General features: G+C 44.7%; 2 protein-coding genes across 2 annotated transcripts in view; both read left to right on the plus strand.

The window, feature by feature from the left end:
* Positions 1-8,935, plus strand: part of LOC118942868 (probable E3 ubiquitin-protein ligase makorin-1) — a 39,894-nt gene extending 30,959 nt beyond the window's left edge. Inside the window, exons 5-8 of the mRNA XM_036956808.1 lie at positions 2,354-2,568; positions 6,792-6,902; positions 7,067-7,205; positions 7,441-8,935. Coding sequence (XP_036812703.1) covers positions 2,354-2,568; positions 6,792-6,902; positions 7,067-7,205; positions 7,441-7,656 — 681 coding nt within the window. The 3' untranslated portion in view covers positions 7,657-8,935. The remainder of the gene's footprint in view (positions 1-2,353; positions 2,569-6,791; positions 6,903-7,066; positions 7,206-7,440) is intronic.
* Positions 8,936-12,593: 3,658 nt separating this feature from the next.
* On the plus strand, positions 12,594-14,781 carry LOC110516560 (transmembrane protein 121B). The gene has a single exon (XM_021594958.2). It carries the CDS (start codon positions 12,780-12,782, stop codon positions 14,007-14,009), a length of 1,230 nt encoding a protein of 409 aa, XP_021450633.2. The 5' UTR covers positions 12,594-12,779; the 3' UTR covers positions 14,010-14,781.
* Positions 14,782-19,222: the final 4,441 nt, after the last annotated feature.

The following is a 19,222-nucleotide window of genomic DNA, read 5'->3' on the forward strand; positions in this document are numbered from 1 at the left end:
TACTACATTCTCCATGTTTTACTGTCAGATACTGTATTTATATACTACGGTCTCCATGTTTTACTGTCAGATACTGTATTTATATACTACGATCTCCATGTTTTATATACTACAGTCTCCATGTTTAACTGTCAGATACTGTATTTATATACTACGGTCTCCATGTTTTATATACTACGGTCTCCATGTTTTACTGTCAGATACTGTATTTATATACTACGGTCTCCATGTTTTATATACTACAGTCTCCATGTTTTATATACTACGGTCTCCATGTTTTACTGTCAGATACTGTATTTATATACTACGGTCTCCATGTTTTATATACTACGGTCTCCATGTTTTATATACTACGGTCTCCATGTTTTACTGTCAGATACTGTATTTATATACTACGGTCTCCATGTTTTATTCACTACGGTCTCCATGTTTTATATACTACGGTCTCCATGTTTTATATACTACGGTCTCCATGTTTTATATACTACGGTCTCCATGTTTTACTGTCAGATACTATATTTATATACTACGGTCTCCATGTTTTATATACTACGGTCTCCATGTTTTATATACTACGGTCTCAATGTTTTATATACTACGGTCTCAATGTTTTATATACTACGGTCTCCATGTTTTATATACGACAGTCTCCATGTTTTATATACTACAGTCTCCATGTTTTACTGTCAGATACTGTATTTATATACTACAGTCTCCATGTTTTATAAACTACGGTCTCCTTGTTTTATATACTACTGTCTCCATGTTTTATATACTACGGTCTCCATGTTTTACTGTATTTATATACTACGGTCTCCATGTTTTATATACTACGGTCTCCATGTTTTATATACTACGGTCTCCATGTTTTACTGTCAGATACTGTATTTATATACTACAGTCTCCATGTTTTATAAACTACGGTCTCCTTGTTTTATATACTACTGTCTCCATGTTTTACTGTCAGATACTGTATTTATATACTACGGTCTCCATGTTTTATATACTACGGTCTCCATGTTTTATATACTATACTATGGTCTCCATGTTTTACTGTCAGATACTGTATTTATATACTACGGTCTCCATGTTTTACTGTCAGATACTGTATTTATATACTACGGTCTCCATGTTTTATATACTACGGTCTCCATGTTTTATATACTACGGTCTCCATGTTTTACTGTCAGATACTGTATTTATATACTACGGTCTCCATGTTTATATACTACGGTCTCCATGTTTTATATACTATACTACGGTCTCCATGTTTTATATACTATACTACGGTCTCCATGTTTTATATACTACGGTCTCCATGTTTTATATACTATGGTCTCCATGTTTTTTTTTCTACGGTCTCCATGTTTTATATACTATGGTCTCCATGTTTTATATACTACGGTCTCCATGTTTTACTGTCAGATACTGTATTTATATACTACGGTCTCCATGTTTTACTGTCAGATACTGTATTTATATACTACGGTCTCCATGTTTTATATACTACGGTCTCCATGTTTTACTGTCAGATACTGTATTTATATACTACGGTCTCCATGTTTTACTGTCAGATACTGTATTTATATACTATGGTCTCCATGTTTTATATACCATGGTCTCCATGTTTTATATACTACGGTCTCCATGTTTTATATACTACGGTCTCCATGTTTTACTGTCAGATACTGTATTTATATACTACGGTCTCCATGTTTTATATACTACGGTCTCCATGTTTTACTGTATTTATATACTACAGTCTCCATGTTTTATATACTACGGTCTCCATGTTTTATATACTACGGTCTCCATGTTTTATATACTACGGTCTACATGTTTTACTGTCAGATACTGTATTTATATACTACGAAGTATCGGTGTTCTAGAATTGAGACACTTAACCATTTCCAATGACTTCATCATTGTTTTGTTATCTGCCCTGTGATGGTTTCTGGTGGTTAACTTGTTTTGGTTTCCCCTCAGGCTTCATAATGCATTATAGTGGTTAGCTATACATTTAGTACCCCCCCCCCCCCCCCCCCCCAGGCTTCATAATGCATTATAGTGGTTAGCTATACCTTTATCCTCCACCCCCAGGCTTCATAATGCATTATAGTGGTTAGCTACACCTTTAGTATCCCCCCACGCTTCATAATGCATTATAGTGGTTAGCTATACCTTTAGTACCCCCCCCCCCAGGCTTCATAATGCATTATAGTGGTTAGCTATACCTTTATCCTCCACCCCCAGGCTTCATAATGCATTATAGTGGTTAGCTATACCTTTAGTACCCCCCCAGGCTTCATAATGCATTATAGTGGTTAGCTATACCTTTGTTATTCCTCTTCAGGCTTGCATCGAGGCCCATGAGAAGGACATGGAGCTGTCGTTTGCCATCCAGCGCAGTAAGGACATGCAGTGTGGCGTGTGTATGGAGGTGGTGTTTGACAAGGCCAACCCCAGTGAGAGACGCTTCGGCATCCTTTCCAACTGCTGCCACTGTTACTGCCTCAAGTGCATCCGCAAGTGGAGGAGCGCCAAGACGTTCGAGAGCAAGATCATCAAGTAAGGAAGTAGTGTTTATTATCCTGAGGGACAAGATCATCAAGTAAGGAAGTAGTGTTTATTATCCCGAGGGACAAGATCATCAAGTTAGGAAGTAGTTTTTATCCCGAGGGACAGGATCATCAAGTTAGGAAGTAGTTTTTATCCCGAGGGACAGGATCATCAAGTTAGGAAGTAGTGTTTATTATCCCGAGGGACAAGATCATCAAGTAAGGAAGTAGTGTTTATATCTCGAGGGACAAGATCATCAAGTTAGGAAGTAGTTTTTATCCCGAGGGACAGGATCATCAAGTAAGGAACTAGTGTTTATTATCCCGAGGGACAATTAATTTTGCAGCACGTAGTAAAAAATACAATGAACACATGACAATAAATATAGACCTAAAACCAAAGCAGTGTATGCTGCAATATGTAGATGAGACTACTACAGCTTATTGAGGTAGATGAGACTACTACAGCTTATTGAGGTAGATGAGACTACTACAGCTTATTGAGGTAGATGAGACTACTACACCTTATTGAGGTAGATGAGACTACTACACCTTATTGAGGTAGATGAGACTACTACACCTTATTGAGGTAGATGAGACTACTACAGCTTATTGAGGTAGATGAGACTACTACAGCTTATTGAGGTAGATGAGACTACTACAGCTTATTGAGGTAGATGAGACTACTACAGCTTATTGAGGTAGATGAGACTACTACAGCTTATTGAGGTAGATGAGACTACTACAGCTTATTGAGGTAGATGAGACTACTACAGCTTATTGAGGTAGATGAGACTACTACAGCTTATTGAGGTAGATGAGACTACTACAGCTTATTGAGGTAGATGAGACTACTACAGCTTATTGAGGTAGATGAGACTACTACAGCTTATTGAGGTAGATGAGACTACTACAGCTTATTGAGGTAGATGAGACTACTACAGCTTATTGAGGTAGATGAGACTACTACAGCTTATTGAGGTAGATGAGACTACTACAGCTTATTGAGGTAGATGAGACTACTACAGCTTATTGAGGTAGATGAGACTACTACAGCTTATTGAGGTAGATGAGACAACTACAGCTTATTGAGGTAGATGAGACTACTACAGCTTATTGAGGTAGATGAGACTACTACAGCTTATTGAGGTAGATGAGACTACTACAGCTTATTGAGGTAGATGAGACTACTACAGCTTATTGAGGTAGATGAGACTACTACAGCTTATTGAGGTAGATGAGACTACTACAGCTTAGTGAGGTAGATGAGACTACTACAGCTTAGTGAGGTAGATGAGACTACTACAGCTTATTGAGGTAGATGAGACTACTACAGCTTATTGAGGTAGATGAGACTACTACAGCTTATTGAGGTAGATGAGACTACTACAGCTTATTGAGGTAGATGAGACTACTACAGCTTATTGAGGTAGATGAGACTACTACAGCTTATTGAGGTAGATGAGACTACTACAGCTTATTGAGGTAGATGAGACTACTACAGCTTATTGAGGTAGATGAGACTACTACAGCTTATTGAGGTAGACGAGACTACTACAGCTTATTGAGGTAGACGAGACTACTACAGCTTATTGAGGTAGACGAGACTACTACAGCTTATTGAGGTAGACGAGACTACTACAGCTTATTGAGGTAGACGAGACTACTACAGCTTATTGAGGTAGACGAGACTACTACAGCTTATTGAGGTAGACGAGACTACTACAGCTTATTGAGGTAGACGAGACTACTACAGCTTATTGAGGTAGACGAGACTACTACAGCTTATTGAGGTAGACGAGACTACTACAGCTTATTGAGGTAGACGAGACTACTACAGCTTATTGAGGTAGACGAGACTACTACAGCTTATTGAGGTAGACGAGACTACTACAGCTTATTGAGGTAGACGAGACTACTACAGCTTATTGAGGTAGACGAGACTACTACAGCTTATTGAGGTAGGCGAGACTACTACAGCTTATTGAGGTAGGCGAGACTACTACAGCTTATTGAGGTAGGCGAGACTACTACAGCTTATTGAGGTAGGCGAGACTACTACAGCTTATTGAGGTAGGCGAGACTACTACAGCTTATTGAGGTAGGCGAGACTACTACAGCTTATTGAGGTAGGCGAGACTACTACAGCTTATTGAGGTAGGCGAGACTACTACAGCTTATTGAGGTAGGCGAGACTACTACAGCTTATTGAGGTAGGCGAGACTACTACAGCTTATTGAGGTAGGCGAGACTACTACAGCTTATTGAGGTAGACGAGACTACTACAGCTTATTGAGGTAGACGAGACTACTACAGCTTATTGAGGTAGACGAGACTACTACAGCTTATTGAGGTAGACGAGACTACTACAGCTTATTGAGGTAGACGAGACTACTACAGCTTATTGAGGTAGACGAGACTACTACAGCTTATTGAGGTAGACGAGACTACTACAGCTTATTGAGGTAGACGAGACTACTACAGCTTATTGAGGTAGACGAGACTACTACAGCTTATTGAGGTAGACGAGACTACTACAGCTTATTGAGGTAGACGAGACTACTACAGCTTATTGAGGTAGACGAGACTACTACAGCTTATTGAGGTAGACGAGACTACTACAGCTTATTGAGGTAGACGAGACTACTACAGCTTATTGAGGTAGACGAGACTACTACAGCTTATTGAGGTAGACGAGACTACTACAGCTTATTGAGGTAGACGAGACTACTACAGCTTATTGAGGTAGACGAGACTACTACAGCTTATTGAGGTAGACGAGACTACTACAGCTTATTGAGGTAGACGAGACTACTACAGCTTATTGAGGTAGACGAGACTACTACAGCTTATTGAGGTAGACGAGACTACTACAGCTTATTGAGGTAGACGAGACTACTACAGCTTATTGAGGTAGACGAGACTACTACAGCTTATTGAGGTAGACGAGACTACTACAGCTTATTGAGGTAGACGAGACTACTACAGCTTATTGAGGTAGACGAGACTACTACAGCTTATTGAGGTAGACGAGACTACTACAGCTTATTGAGGTAGACGAGACTACTACAGCTTATTGAGGTAGACGAGACTACTACAGCTTATTGAGGTAGACGAGACTACTACAGCTTATTGAGGTAGACGAGACTACTACAGCTTATTGAGGTAGACGAGACTACTACAGCTTATTGAGGTAGACGAGACTACTACAGCTTATTGAGGTAGACGAGACTACTACAGCTTATTGAGGTAGACGAGACTACTACAGCTTATTGAGGTAGACGAGACTACTACAGCTTATTGAGGTAGACGAGACTACTACAGCTTATTGAGGTAGACGAGACTACTACAGCTTATTGAGGTAGACGAGACTACTACAGCTTATTGAGGTAGACGAGACTACTACAGCTTATTGAGGTAGACGAGACTACTACAGCTTATTGAGGTAGACGAGACTACTACAGCTTATTGAGGTAGACGAGACTACTACAGCTTATTGAGGTAGACGAGACTACTACAGCTTATTGAGGTAGACGAGACTACTACAGCTTATTGAGGTAGACGAGACTACTACAGCTTATTGAGGTAGACGAGACTACTACAGCTTATTGAGGTAGACGAGACTACTACAGCTTATTGAGGTAGACGAGACTACTACAGCTTATTGAGGTAGACGAGACTACTACAGCTTATTGAGGTAGACGAGACTACTACAGCTTATTGAGGTAGACGAGACTACTACAGCTTATTGAGGTAGACGAGACTACTACAGCTTATTGAGGTAGACGAGACTACTACAGCTTATTGAGGTAGACGAGACTACTACAGCTTATTGAGGTAGACGAGACTACTACAGCTTATTGAGGTAGACGAGACTACTACAGCTTATTGAGGTAGACGAGACTACTACAGCTTATTGAGGTAGACGAGACTACTACAGCTTATTGAGGTAGACGAGACTACTACAGCTTATTGAGGTAGACGAGACTACTACAGCTTATTGAGGTAGATGAGACTACTACAGCTGTTTAGAGTGTTGGGTCACGTCCAACTAAACCTCTCTCTCTCTTCCCAGGTCCTGTCCCGTCCAACTAAATCTCTCTCTCTCTTCCCAGGTCCTGTCCCGTCCAACTAAACCTCTCTCTCTCTTCCCAGGTCCTGTCCCGTCCAACTAAACCTCTCTCTCTCTTCCCAGGTCCTGTCCCGTCCAACTAAACCTCTCTCTCTTCCCAGGTCCTGTCCAGAGTGTCGGATAACATCCAACTTCGTCATCCCCAGTGAGTACTGGGTGGAGGACAAGGAAGACAAGCAGAAACTGATACAGAAATACAAGGATGGCATGGGGTAAGATATGTACTGAAGATAGGAGGGGGGGGGGGGGGGGGGGGGGGGCTAAGATATGTATTGACGGTAGGGGGGGGGGGGGGGGGGTTGTCTCTCTGTTCCTTATCTATATCTGTAATAATCACTGTCGTCTGCTGACGGTCCCGTCCGTCTCTGTTCCTCAGGACTAAAGCCTGTCGTTACTTCGACCAGGGTCGGGGCACCTGCCCGTTTGGCTCCAACTGCTTCTACAAACACGCCTTCCCTGACGGACGGCTGGAGGAGCCCCAGAGGAGACCTGCAGGGTGCAACGGCAGGAACAGGGTAAGACGCTGCCCTGACAAATGTCCTTTCTGTCAGAAATAGATTGAGACCATTTTTGGTTTTCCTATGGGGGTTCATACGTTTAACAGACACCGATCTGGCATTTGGACATTTTGTGTTTACGGTCCAGAAGTTCTCAGCCCTATTGTAAAACGCTTCCTGTTCTGCTTTCGTAATACCGAAACAAATTCCTGTTTTTTTTAAAAAAATTATATATTCCTGTTCTCCCCTCCAGAACTCGAGGAGGACACCCCTGTGGGACCTGTTTGAAGAGCGGGAGAACAGCAGCGACTCTTTGGACAACGAGGACGAGGAGATGGTGACCTTTGAACTGAGCGAGATGCTCCTCATGCTCCTCGCCGCGGGAACCGACGACGACGTCACGGACTCGGAGGACGAATGGGACTTGTTTCACGAAGAGCTGGACGATATCTACGAGATTTACCTATAGCAACATCTCCCTAACGTTACCGTTGAAACCCCCCTTTATCGTTTTTGACTACCCCCCCCCCCCTCCTTCACCTTTACCGTGCTGTAGAATGGACTGTCTTGTGTGTTTTGGACAGTAGCTTCTCTCCTCTGTGTTGTGGCAGTGCCGTTGGGGCAGGCCTTTCATTCAGAAATCAACTACATGAAGAAGAAGAAGAAGAATTAACAGATTTAAAAAACAAATGTAAATGAGAAACAGGTGGGTGTAAAACCATTTTTCTAGAAACATCCTGTCCTTGTGAATTTATCTATCCGTGTCAGGTTCATGTAAAAAAAATAACAACAACAAAAAACAAAGGGGGAAAAAAATTACAAACATTTTTTTGAAAATATCGCTAATAAACAGTGTTTATTTGTGGACGTGGGTTTGACTTACCGTTTTTACCCAGGTGATGTTTTTAAGACTTGTTTTTTGTTTTGTTTTGAGGATGAGGCACCTAAACCAACTCTACACAACTATACTTCCTGGTGATGATGTCATGTCTGTGGTGGTCATGGGTATCGTAGTCCTCTGGTTGGTCATGCACTGAGTATATTGGGTGGAGGGAGACAGCAGTCCTGTCGACTTCCTATATTTACATGTACCCTCTTGATTCACTCTCTTTCCCTCCTCCCTGGTGGTGGGAACTCCCTCTGTCAAGGAGGGGGATGAGGACGACTCCTCTGTCAAGGAGGGGGTGAGGATGACTCCTCTGTCAAGGGGGGGGTGGGGGCTTCGGGGAACAACTTACAATATCTAAAGTTGTTTGTTTTAAATGGGCCCAAGTCCACTTTTATTTTATCCCCCCCCCCCCCCCCCGATCGAATCGCAGCTATTATTCAGGAACACCCGTGGTACCTAATGACAAGTCTCTCCTCAGAACCGAGCTGATAGTGACACTCGCTGACTCTGTGTCCCTAGTGGCGCCATATTGTGACTATACACTGAGTGAACAAAACATTAGGAACACCTTCCCAATATTGTTGCACCCCCCCCCCCCCCCCCCCCCACCCCCCACCCTCTCATTTCTTTCGGGGGGCATGAACTCTACCAGGTCTGATCCTTATACCGTAGGGCTCTAGTGAACTGCCAGTGGTCTAGAGAGGGTGCCGTTTGGAACACAGTCCTGGTCTTGGTCACTACTACTTCTCTCTGAACTCCCATTTAGAATGCACTATATATATTATGTATCTCTTCTTGTTTTTCTACGGTCCACAACCATCCATCATGACTTGAAATTAAAGTTTATTATCAAAAGTTACCAGGGTTGCTTTACTGAGTGGAATTTGTTATTGATCATTAAACTTGTGCTCTGATATTATGGCTTGTATGTAGTACACGTGTCTATGTATGTAGTACACGTGTGTCTATATACGTAGTACACGTGTGTCTATATATGTAGTACACGTGTGTCTATATATGTAGTACACGTGTGTCTATATACGTAGTACACGTGTGTCTATATATGTAGTACACGTGTGTCTATATATGTAGTACACGTGTGTCTATATATGTAGTACACGTGTGTCTATATACGTAGTACACGTGTGTCTATATATGTAGTACACGTGTGTCTATATATGTAGTACACGTGTGTCTATATATGTAGTACACGTGTGTCTATATATGTAGTACACGTGTGTCTATTTATGTAGTACACGTGTACTACATACATAGACACACGTGTCTATGTATGTAGTACACGTGTGTCTATATACGTAGTACACGTATGTCTATATATGTAGTACACGTGTGTTTATATATGTAGTACACGTGTGTCTATCTATATATGTTTTGGAATTGCACTTACATTTCTACATTTTTAAGTGGGGGCTCTGACATGGTGGTTCTATGTGATCTGTTGTGTTACCCAGAATGCATTATTTTGTTACCCAACTAACTCAAGTCCCTACTCGGGGAGGAGGGGGGGGGGGGGGGGGACAGTCGTTCAAGGTTTAGCATTCTCTGCCGTGCTTTGTCCTCACTCTGAAGGTCTGTTGCCGTCCCAGCCAATCAACCGCGGCATGTTTAATGACATGTCTGTGTACGGTGGGGAATTGATGTGACATCGGGGGGGGGGGGGGGGGGGACGTCAGTCCATATTACTGTCTTCTCTCTGCTGTCTCTCTGAATGTCTTATGTCCCAGAATCCACCTTTTGTTCCATATAGTGAACTATCTATTACCTGGGTCCTGTGGATCATAGTTAAAAGTAGCATAGTTCACTACAGGGATCAGGGTGGGGTAACTAAAGTTCTGGATACATGGAGCCTGGGTAACTGAGGTTCTGGATACATGGAGCCTGGGTAACTAAAGTTCTGGATACATGGAGCCTGGGTAACTGAGGTTCTGGATACATGGAGCCTGGGTAACTAAAGTTCTGGATACATGGAGCCTGGGTAACTGAGGTTCTGGATACATGGAGCCTGGGTAACTGAGGTTCTGGATACATGGAGCCTGGGTAACTGAGGTTCTGGATACATGGAGCCTGGGTAACTAAAGTTCTGGATACATGGAGCCTGGGTAACTGAGGTTCTGGATACATGGAGCCTGGGTAACTGAGGTTCTGGATACATGGAGCCTGGGTAACTAAAGTTCTGGATACATGGAGCCTGGGTAACTGAGGTTCTGGATACATGGAGCCTGGGTAACTGAGGTTCTGGATACATGGAGCCTGGGTAACTGAGGTTCTGGCTACATGGAGCCTGGGTAACTGAGGTTCTGGATACATGGAGCCTGGGTAACTGAGGTTCTGGATACATGGAGCCTGGGTAACTGAGGTTCTGGATACATGGAGCCTGGGTAACGGAGGTTCTGGCTACATGGAGCCTGGGTAACTGAGGTTCTGGATACATGGAGCCTGGGTAACGGAGGTTCTGGATACATGGAGCCTGGGTAACTGAGGTTCTGGATACATGGAGCCTGGGTAACTGAGGTTCTGGCTACATGGAGCCTGGGTAACTGAGGTTCTGGATACATGGAGCCTGGGTAACTGAGGTTCTGGATACATGGAGCCTGGGTAACTGAGGTTCTGGATACATGGAGCCTGGGTAACTGAGGTTCTGGATACATGGAGCCTGGGTAACTGAGGTTCTGGCTACATGGAGCCTGGGTAACTGAGGTTCTGGCTACATGGAGCCTGGGTAACTAAAGTTCTGGCTACATGGAGCCTGGGTAACTAAAGTTCTGGATACATGGAGCCTGGGTAACTGAGGTTCTGGATACATGGAGCCTGGGTAACTGAGGTTCTGGATACATGGAGCCTGGGTAACTGAGGTTCTGGATACATGGAGCCTGGGTAACTGAGGTTCTGGATACATGGAGCCTGGGTAACTGAGGTTCTGGCTACATGGAGCCTGGGTAACTGAGGTTCTGGCTACATGGAGCCTGGGTAACTAAAGTTCTGGATACATGGAGCCTGGGTAACTGAGGTTCTGGATACATGGAGCCTGGGTAACTGAGGTTCTGGCTACATGGAGCCTGGGTAACTGAGGTTCTGGCTACATGGAGCCTGGGTAACTGAGGTTCTGGATACATGGAGCCTGGGTAACTGAGGTTCTGCATACATGGAGCCTGGGTAACTGAGGTTCTGGATACATGGAGCCTGGGTAACTGAGGTTCTGCATACATGGAGCCTGGGTAACTGAGGTTCTGGATACATGGAGCCTGGGTAACTGAGGTTCTGCATACATGGAGCCTGGGTAACTGAGGTTCTGGATACATGGAGCCTGGGTAACTGAGGTTCTGGATACATGGAGCCTGGGTAACTGAGGTTCTGGATACATGGAGCCTGGGTAACTGAGGTTCTGGATACATGGAGCCTGGGTAACTGAGGTTCTGCATACATGGAGCCTGGGTAACTGAGGTTCTGGATACATGGAGCCTGGGTAACAGGTTCTGGTAGTCCATTTAACAGGGTGGGATGAAGCCTGGGTAACTGAGGTCTCGGTGTTCTGGACACATGGAGACAGGGTGGGATGAAGCCTGGGTAACTGAGGTCCCGGTGTTCTGGACACATGGAGACACCAGTAGTCCATTTACTCTACTGGAGGATTCAGCTAGAAATGCTTCAGACCAGAGGGCTAGACTAGCTCTGGTCCAGGGTGTCTTCAGGCTGGACCAGAGGGCTAGACTAGCTCTGGTCCAGGGTGTCTTCAGGCTGCTAGCTCATTATAGATAGTGATGGATGGTGAGAGCACAACGATGCCCTGCACCAGAGCTATAGGGCTAGAGGCTCTACTTCCTGTCACCTCTAGACATGGAGCCTCAACTTCCTGTCACCTCTAGACATGAAGCCTCTACTTCCTGTATGACACATCTGAAGAGGTGTTGGAATTATAACTAATCTATTATAACTAATTGCCAGGCACTCCTAGAATACCAAGGGATTTTGCTTAGCAAATCCTAGGGATAGATCAACCGTTATATCAACAGTATGATTCGTGTCCAATGTTGCGGAATTATTGGGAAAGGAGTCTCAATTTAAAAATCCTGGAAAGCTCAAAAAAAGAACTAAACGATTGGTGATACGCATCTGGACACAGCAATAATTCCGTCCACCGCATTTCATTCCAGTGGGAGAGAAAATCCATGCCTTGGTTTACGCTGCGCCCCCTATCGCTCTCCAACCTAAAAGCAAAGACAGTACAGTAGGAAGACGGGTAGAAACTGCTTCTCCAATAGAAATCTCCGATCACGCTTGTAGGCGATGTCATGGCAATGTTGGCAAGCTAGGCGCATGCGTAAAAAATTACGTCATTGTGCATGCCGTCAAATTAAAGGCACTCCTTCAATGTAAAGTCATTTTTTAAGGAAAATTAAAACGTGTCAGTTTGTCACTTTCACGAAGTTGGAGTGACAACACGTTCAACTACTTAAGACATTGGCTCGAATATAGGTTGTGCCTTTAGATTTTGAGAAAGTTAACTAAGGAAGAATTTTTCACGTCTCTCATTGACTTCTCAAGCCCTCAACACTGGCTTGTTCCCGGAAGTATCGCGATATTGCGCCTCTGGGTTTAGAAACTCTGTGCTAAAAGCATATATCACTACCAAACCAGGGAAGAAAAAGAAGAGAGGAGAGAAAGGAAAGCGAACGCGCAAATACATGCATACAATGATAGCAGAAATTGGTGCCGCCGACAATCCCAAGGCCAGCTCCAGCTATCCCCATCCCCAAGCAGCTGTGATCTGCCCGGACTCACCGGTTTCATTCGCCCCGGACTACGGAGTCGGACAGCTGTTCATACGTAGCGCCTCGTCCAGGAGGGACACACAGACGTCCGCGGGGAGTATCAACCCAGACGAGAGCTCCATCAAGCCGCTGGTATCCGGAGTATCCTCCGCTATTACAGACGCCTATATCATGACCTCTGAGGAATTCATGCAGACCGCTCCCTTGTTCGGCCAGAGGTCCAAGAGGAACGTTCTCTACAAGATCCTGTGTTTCCTCATTCTGATATTCCAAGGAGGCATTCTAGATTTCTACCTCATTATCTTCACGGATCTGTACTGGTGTTCGTGGATCGCCACGGATCTGGTGGTGATCTCTGGCTGGGGGATCTTCTTCATGAAGAACGCCAGGAGCAAGAGAGAGCGGGCGTGTGGGTTCCACCAAAAGAACTCTATATTCGGCTGTAACCTCGGCGAGTTTACCTACGCCTACCTGGCCTGGTTAATCTACGTGATCGCCTGCACCCCTAAAATAGTCCTCATTCTAGAGACTTCGATATTAGATCTCATCGCGCTCAAAGTTCCGTTCGGTGTAACCGGATTTAAGATTATCACGTTGCTCTCGGTCCCGTTACTCTACTGTCTCGTCAATTCTATCACCGAGGACCAGAACGGAGCTACGCGCCACCGGTCCCAAAGCTGCTTCATCACCACCTGTCTGGACCTCGCAGACTGTTTTACCCTGGTGGAGTTGTATCTGAAGAACGAGATACCGACGGTCTATTTAAAATACACGGTCATCTCGGTGTATTTCATCGCCCTGGGCGTCCCAGTGGTGTGGTTATACGAGTTGACAGCCTCCGAGATGCGCTGTCGCTGGGTCTGGGCTAGGTTCCTGGTCGGTGTGTTGGTCAACGCCCCACTTCTGGTGGTGCGGTGTTTCCAGGTGTATGTTCACGAGATGCCCGTCTCAGTGTTCATGTTCAAGAATATGTTCTTCCTGGCCTGTAAGTGTCTGGAGCTTATAGAACAGTGTTTCACAGTGCGGGGTGTCAGGAGGTTCGGTGAGGGAAGCAACCCGGCGCAGTTCTCTCACTGTGTCTCAGAGAACGATATGTGTCCCCATGGATATGTCAACACCCTGGCGGTTACCACGCAGTCATAGGCCCGGCTTGGATGTCACCCTGGCCGTCACTACCTAGACCTAAAACGGCCTGGATTTTATTTTATCCCCCTGGAGGGTGGAAGGCACATGAGTGATGCTGAAGGAAGAATTTTGAGGGACAGGGGTTACGCCCTTAAACGGCACCCTATGCCCTATATAGTGCACCTACTTTTGACCAGGGCTAATAGGGTTCTGATCAAAGGGAGTGCACTATATAGGGAATAGGGTGCCAATGAGGATGCACCACCCCACAGGTGTCAATCAACGACAGCCTTATTGACGATTTTGTCATTTATTCAGATGTGAACATTTGATGACAACAGGTGCTACAGAATCATTATGCATCAACTACACCTGCTTAAGATCTGGCCAACCTGGCAGACCTGGCCGACCTGGCAGACCTGGCCACTGGCCAACCTGGCAGACCTGGCCACTGGCCAACCTGGCAGACCTGGCAGACCTGGCCAACCTGGCAGACCTGGCCACTGGCCAACGATTGTCGTTTTGAAATGGGAGTCTTGGATATGGTGTCAATGTCGATGTAAAGTCATGTTTTACGTTGGTAGAGTCTTGTCTCTCAATCTGTGAAACTTCCAAATAGCATTTCCTAATCAATGAATAGATGGAAACCTTGTGGTAATATACCTGATTAGTGTGTAATTGCGGTATACGTAATGATTCTAATGTGTAATCATGTCCTCTCATTTCCTAAACTATTTTGGGGGGAATATTTCATGTTATCAATATAAATCAATTTATATTTCTTAAAGAATTTGACATCACTATGTGTATTTTACTGTATGCTTTGAAGTAGCGCGACAATGTGTCATGATGATATGAGATGGAGCAGGCAGCTATAGAGCAACCTCTTTATTATACTGTGTCTCTGTCTGTCTGTCTGTCACCTGTCTGTCAGCGTGTTGTCTGTCTGTCTGTCTGTCTGTCTGTCTCTCTCTCTCTCTCTCTCTCTCTCTCTCTCTCTCTCTCCTTAAGACAAGGCCTACCTCTTTGTATCCAGTCAATATCGTCTGTCTGTCTATCTATCTGGGCTGTCTGTCTGTCTGGCAACATGTGTACTGACAGTCTGTCTGTCTGTCTGTCTGTCTGTCTGTCTGTCTGTCTGTCTGTCCGTCTGTCTGTCTATCTGGGCTGTCTGTCTGTCTGGCAACATGTGTACTGACTGTCTGTCTGTCTGTCTGTCTGTCTGTCTATCTGGGCTGTCTATCTATCTGGTCTGTCTGTCTGTCTGTCTGTCTGTCTGTCAACATGTGTACTGACAGTCTGTCTATCTGTCAACATGTGTACTGACAGTCTGTCTGTCTGTCTGTCTGTCTATCTGTCAACATGTGTACTGACAGTCTTGACTGATGGAATTTATACAGGGTCAGCCTTGCCAATTTGTCACCCAGAAATGAACGGAGCTTCAAAAAAGTGAATATAAATGTGATATCGTTTCGATCAAACATGATGAGACAATCTACTCCAAGGTGCTATGAAGGAATGTGCAGCTGTGGAATCAGATGTGTGTGGTGTTGATATGCGTAATCAGATGGGTGTAATCAGATGGGTGTGGCGTTGATATGCGTAATCAGATGGGTGTGGCGTTGATATGCGTAATCAGATGGGTGTGGCGTTGATATGCGTAATCAGATGGGTGTGGCGTTGATATGCGTAATCAGATGGGTGTGGCGTTGATATGCGTAATCAGATGGGTGTGGCGTTGATATGCGTAATCAGATGGGTGTGGTGTTGATATGCGTAATCAGATGGGTGTGGCGTTGATATGCGTAATCAGATGGGTGTAATCAGATGGGTGTGGCGTTGATATGCGTAATCAGATGGGTGTGGTGTTGATATGCGTAATCAGATGGGTGTAATCAGATGGGTGTGGCGTTGATATGCGTAATCAGATGGGTGTGGCGTTGATATGCGTAATCAGATGGGTGTGGCGTTGATATGCGTAATCAGATGTGTGTGGCGTTGATATGCGTAATCAGATGGGTGTGGCGTTGATATGCGTAATCAGATGTGTGTGGCGTTGATATGCGTAATCAGATGGGTGTGGCGTTGATATGCGTAATCAGATGGGTGTGGCGTTGATATGCGGAATCAGATGGGTGTGGCGTTGATATGCGGAATCAGATGGGTGTGGCGTTGATATGCGTAATCAGATGGGTGTGGCGTTGATATGCATAATCAGATGGGTGTGGCGTTGATATGCGTAATCAGATGGGTGTGGCGTTGATATGCGTAATCAGATGGGTGTGGCGTTGATATGCGTAATCAGATGGGTGTGGCGTTGATATGCGTAATCAGATGGGTGTGGCGTTGATATGCGAGGTGTTTGACATCCTATTGCCGGAACTCTGGATAAAAATTTAAAAAACACTGCTATTATTACCTAACAGAAGACCCTTATGTGGATGAGAGAAATATAGGTCACTGTGCAACCAATAGAACAGGGTTGAGAGAATGCAGGGATTACAGACAGATCGGAGAATAAATCACGATCGTAAACACTTGTCATCTCAAAATGTAGGTCTCTGTTTCTCCTCATGGATCTTCTCATACAGTGAAAAACACCAAAATTATGTTTGATAAAAAAAGTACCCAAATACATATTGGTAATGGCCGCAGTCTGCAGAGAAGACACTATTGTACAGTACGTAACATCAGCCGACATCTTGTATTTACTGTGTTACAAAAAGTAGTCCCTTTAGTTTCCAGTACCTAAGCCTCTGGTCATTAAAAAAAGATCTTGGATGTGATATAATTCATTCAACCTAATGGTGATCTGTGACATTTCCTGTTCCTGTTTGTCCTTCACTTTCTTTTTTCCTGATGGGGGAAAAAAAAGAGTGAGCTGAATATAGCCTGAGTTCCAGTCTGTATGTGCCATCACGCCAGCTCCTTGTTACTCAGCCTCAATGCACGCCAAACTGTTTGTGTTGTATGGAGTATGGCTAGAACACCAACTGATCTGAGACCAGGCTATGATGAAGATGCAGGTAGGTGATGAATAGGAATGAAAAAAAACACAAAGAAAAATTTTTGCCTTTTTGAGTGCAGTGTGAAGTGAACAATGGAGGATTGTTGATGGGTTCCTTCATGAAGTGTTGTGGAATAAAATGAAATTATATTTTATCATATAAAGTCAAATTAGGATATTTATATTGAGGGATTTAAAATGAGGAGTCCTTCTACCTAGCCTTGTGTTGGCTGATGGGACTGAGGTGTCCTTCCACCTAGCCTTATGTTGGCTGATGGGACTGAGGTGTCCTTCTACCTAGCCTTGTGTTGGCTGATTGAAATGAGGTGTCCTTCTACCTAGCCTTATGTTGGCTGATTGAACTGAGGTGTCCTTCTACCTAGCCTTATGTTGGCTGATGGGACTGAGGTGTCCTTCTACCTAGACTTATGTTGGCTGATGGGACTGAGGTGTCCTTCACCTAGCCTTATGTTGGCTGATTTGAACTGAGGTGTCCTTCTACCTAGCCTTGTGTTGGCTGATGGGACTGAGGTGTCCTTCTACCTAGCCTTATGTTGGCTGATTGAACTGAGGTGTCCTTCTACCTAGCCTTATGTTGGCTGATGGGACTGAGGTGTCCTTCACCTAGCCTTATGTTGGCTGATTTGAACTGAGGTGTCCTTCTACCTAGCCTTGTGTTGGCTGATGGGACTGAGGTGTCCTTCTACCTAGCCTTATGTTGGCTGATTGAACTGAGGTGTCCTTCTACCTAGCCTTATGTTGGCTGATTGAACTGAGGTGTCCTTCTACCTAGCCTTATGGGACTGAGGTGTCCTTCTACCTAGCATTATGTTGGCTGATGGGACTGAGGTGTCCTTCTACCTAGCCTTATGTTGGCTGATGGGACTGAGGTGTCCTTCTACCTAGCCTTATGTTGGCTGATGGGACTGAGGTGTCCTTCTACCTAGCATTATGTTGGCTGATGGGACTGAGGTGTCCTTCTACCTAGCATTATGTTGGCTGATGGGACTGAGGTGTCCTTCTACCTAGCCTTATGTTGGCTGATGGGACTGAGGTGTCCTTCTACCTAGCCTTATGTTGGCTGATGGGACTGAGGTGTCCTTCTACCTAGCCTTATGTTGGCTGATGGGACTAAGGTGTCCTTCTACCTAGCCTTATGTTGGCTGATTGGACTGAGGTGTCCTTCTACCTAGCCTTATGTTGGCTGATGGGACCGAGGTGTCCTTCTACCTAGCATTATGTTGGCTGATGGGACTGAGGTGTCCTTCTACCTAGCATTATGTTGGCTGATGGGACTGAGGTGTCCTTCTACCTAGCCTTATGTTGGCTGATTGAACTGAGGTGTCCTTCTACCTAGCCTTATGTTGGCTGATGGGACTGAGGTGTCCTTCTACCTAGCCTTATGTTGGCTGATGGGACTGAGGTGTCCTTCTACCTAGCATTATGTTGGCTGATGGGACTGAGGTGTCGTTCTACCTAGCCTTATGTTGGCTGATTGAACTGAGGTGTCCTTCTACCTAGCCTTATGTTGGCTGATGGGACTGAGGTGTCCTTCTACCTAGCCTTATGTTGGCTGATGGGACTGAGGTGTCCTTCTACCTAGCCTTATGTTGGCTGATGGGACTGAGGTGTCCTTCTACCTAGCATTATGTTGGCTGATGGGACTGAGGTGTCCTTCTACCTAGCCTTATGTTGGCTGATGGGACTGAGGTGTCCTTCTACCTAGCCTTATGTTGGCTGATGGGACTGAGGTGTCCTTCTACCTAGCATTATGTTGGCTGATGGGACTGAGGTGTCCTTCTACCTAGCCTTATGTTGGCTGATGGGACTGAGGTGTCCTTCTACCTAGCATTATGTTGGCTGATGGGACTGAGGTGTCCTTCTACCTAGCATTATGTTGGCTGATGGGACTGAGGTGTCCTTCTACCTAGCCTTATGGGACTGATTGAACTGAGGTGTCCTTCTACCTAGCCTTATGTTGGCTGATTTGACCTCAAATAAAACTGGAATGGCTCTTTCTTGCTTCTGTTTGTTCCTAATCAATCAAGCCAACGTATTTACAGTGTTTTTTATACTTTTCACATATTATTTACGTGCCGATGACACTGCTGCATATTGAGATATTGAAAAGGTTACAATTTGTGACTTGGGGTTTAGAGATGATACAAGATAGCCTGGCCCCCAGATCTGTTTAGAGATGATACAAGATACCCTGGGCCCCAGA

The sequence above is a fragment of the Oncorhynchus mykiss genome, chromosome 21, assembly GCF_013265735.2.
Source record: "Oncorhynchus mykiss isolate Arlee chromosome 21, USDA_OmykA_1.1, whole genome shotgun sequence".
Lineage (NCBI taxonomy): Eukaryota > Metazoa > Chordata > Actinopteri > Salmoniformes > Salmonidae > Oncorhynchus > Oncorhynchus mykiss.

What these genes read in the sequence shown, in the direction of transcription:
- LOC110516560 (XM_021594958.2), top strand. Translation starts at nt 12,780, where the DNA reads ATGCATACAATGATAGCAGAAATTGGTGCCGCCGACAATCCCAAGGCC.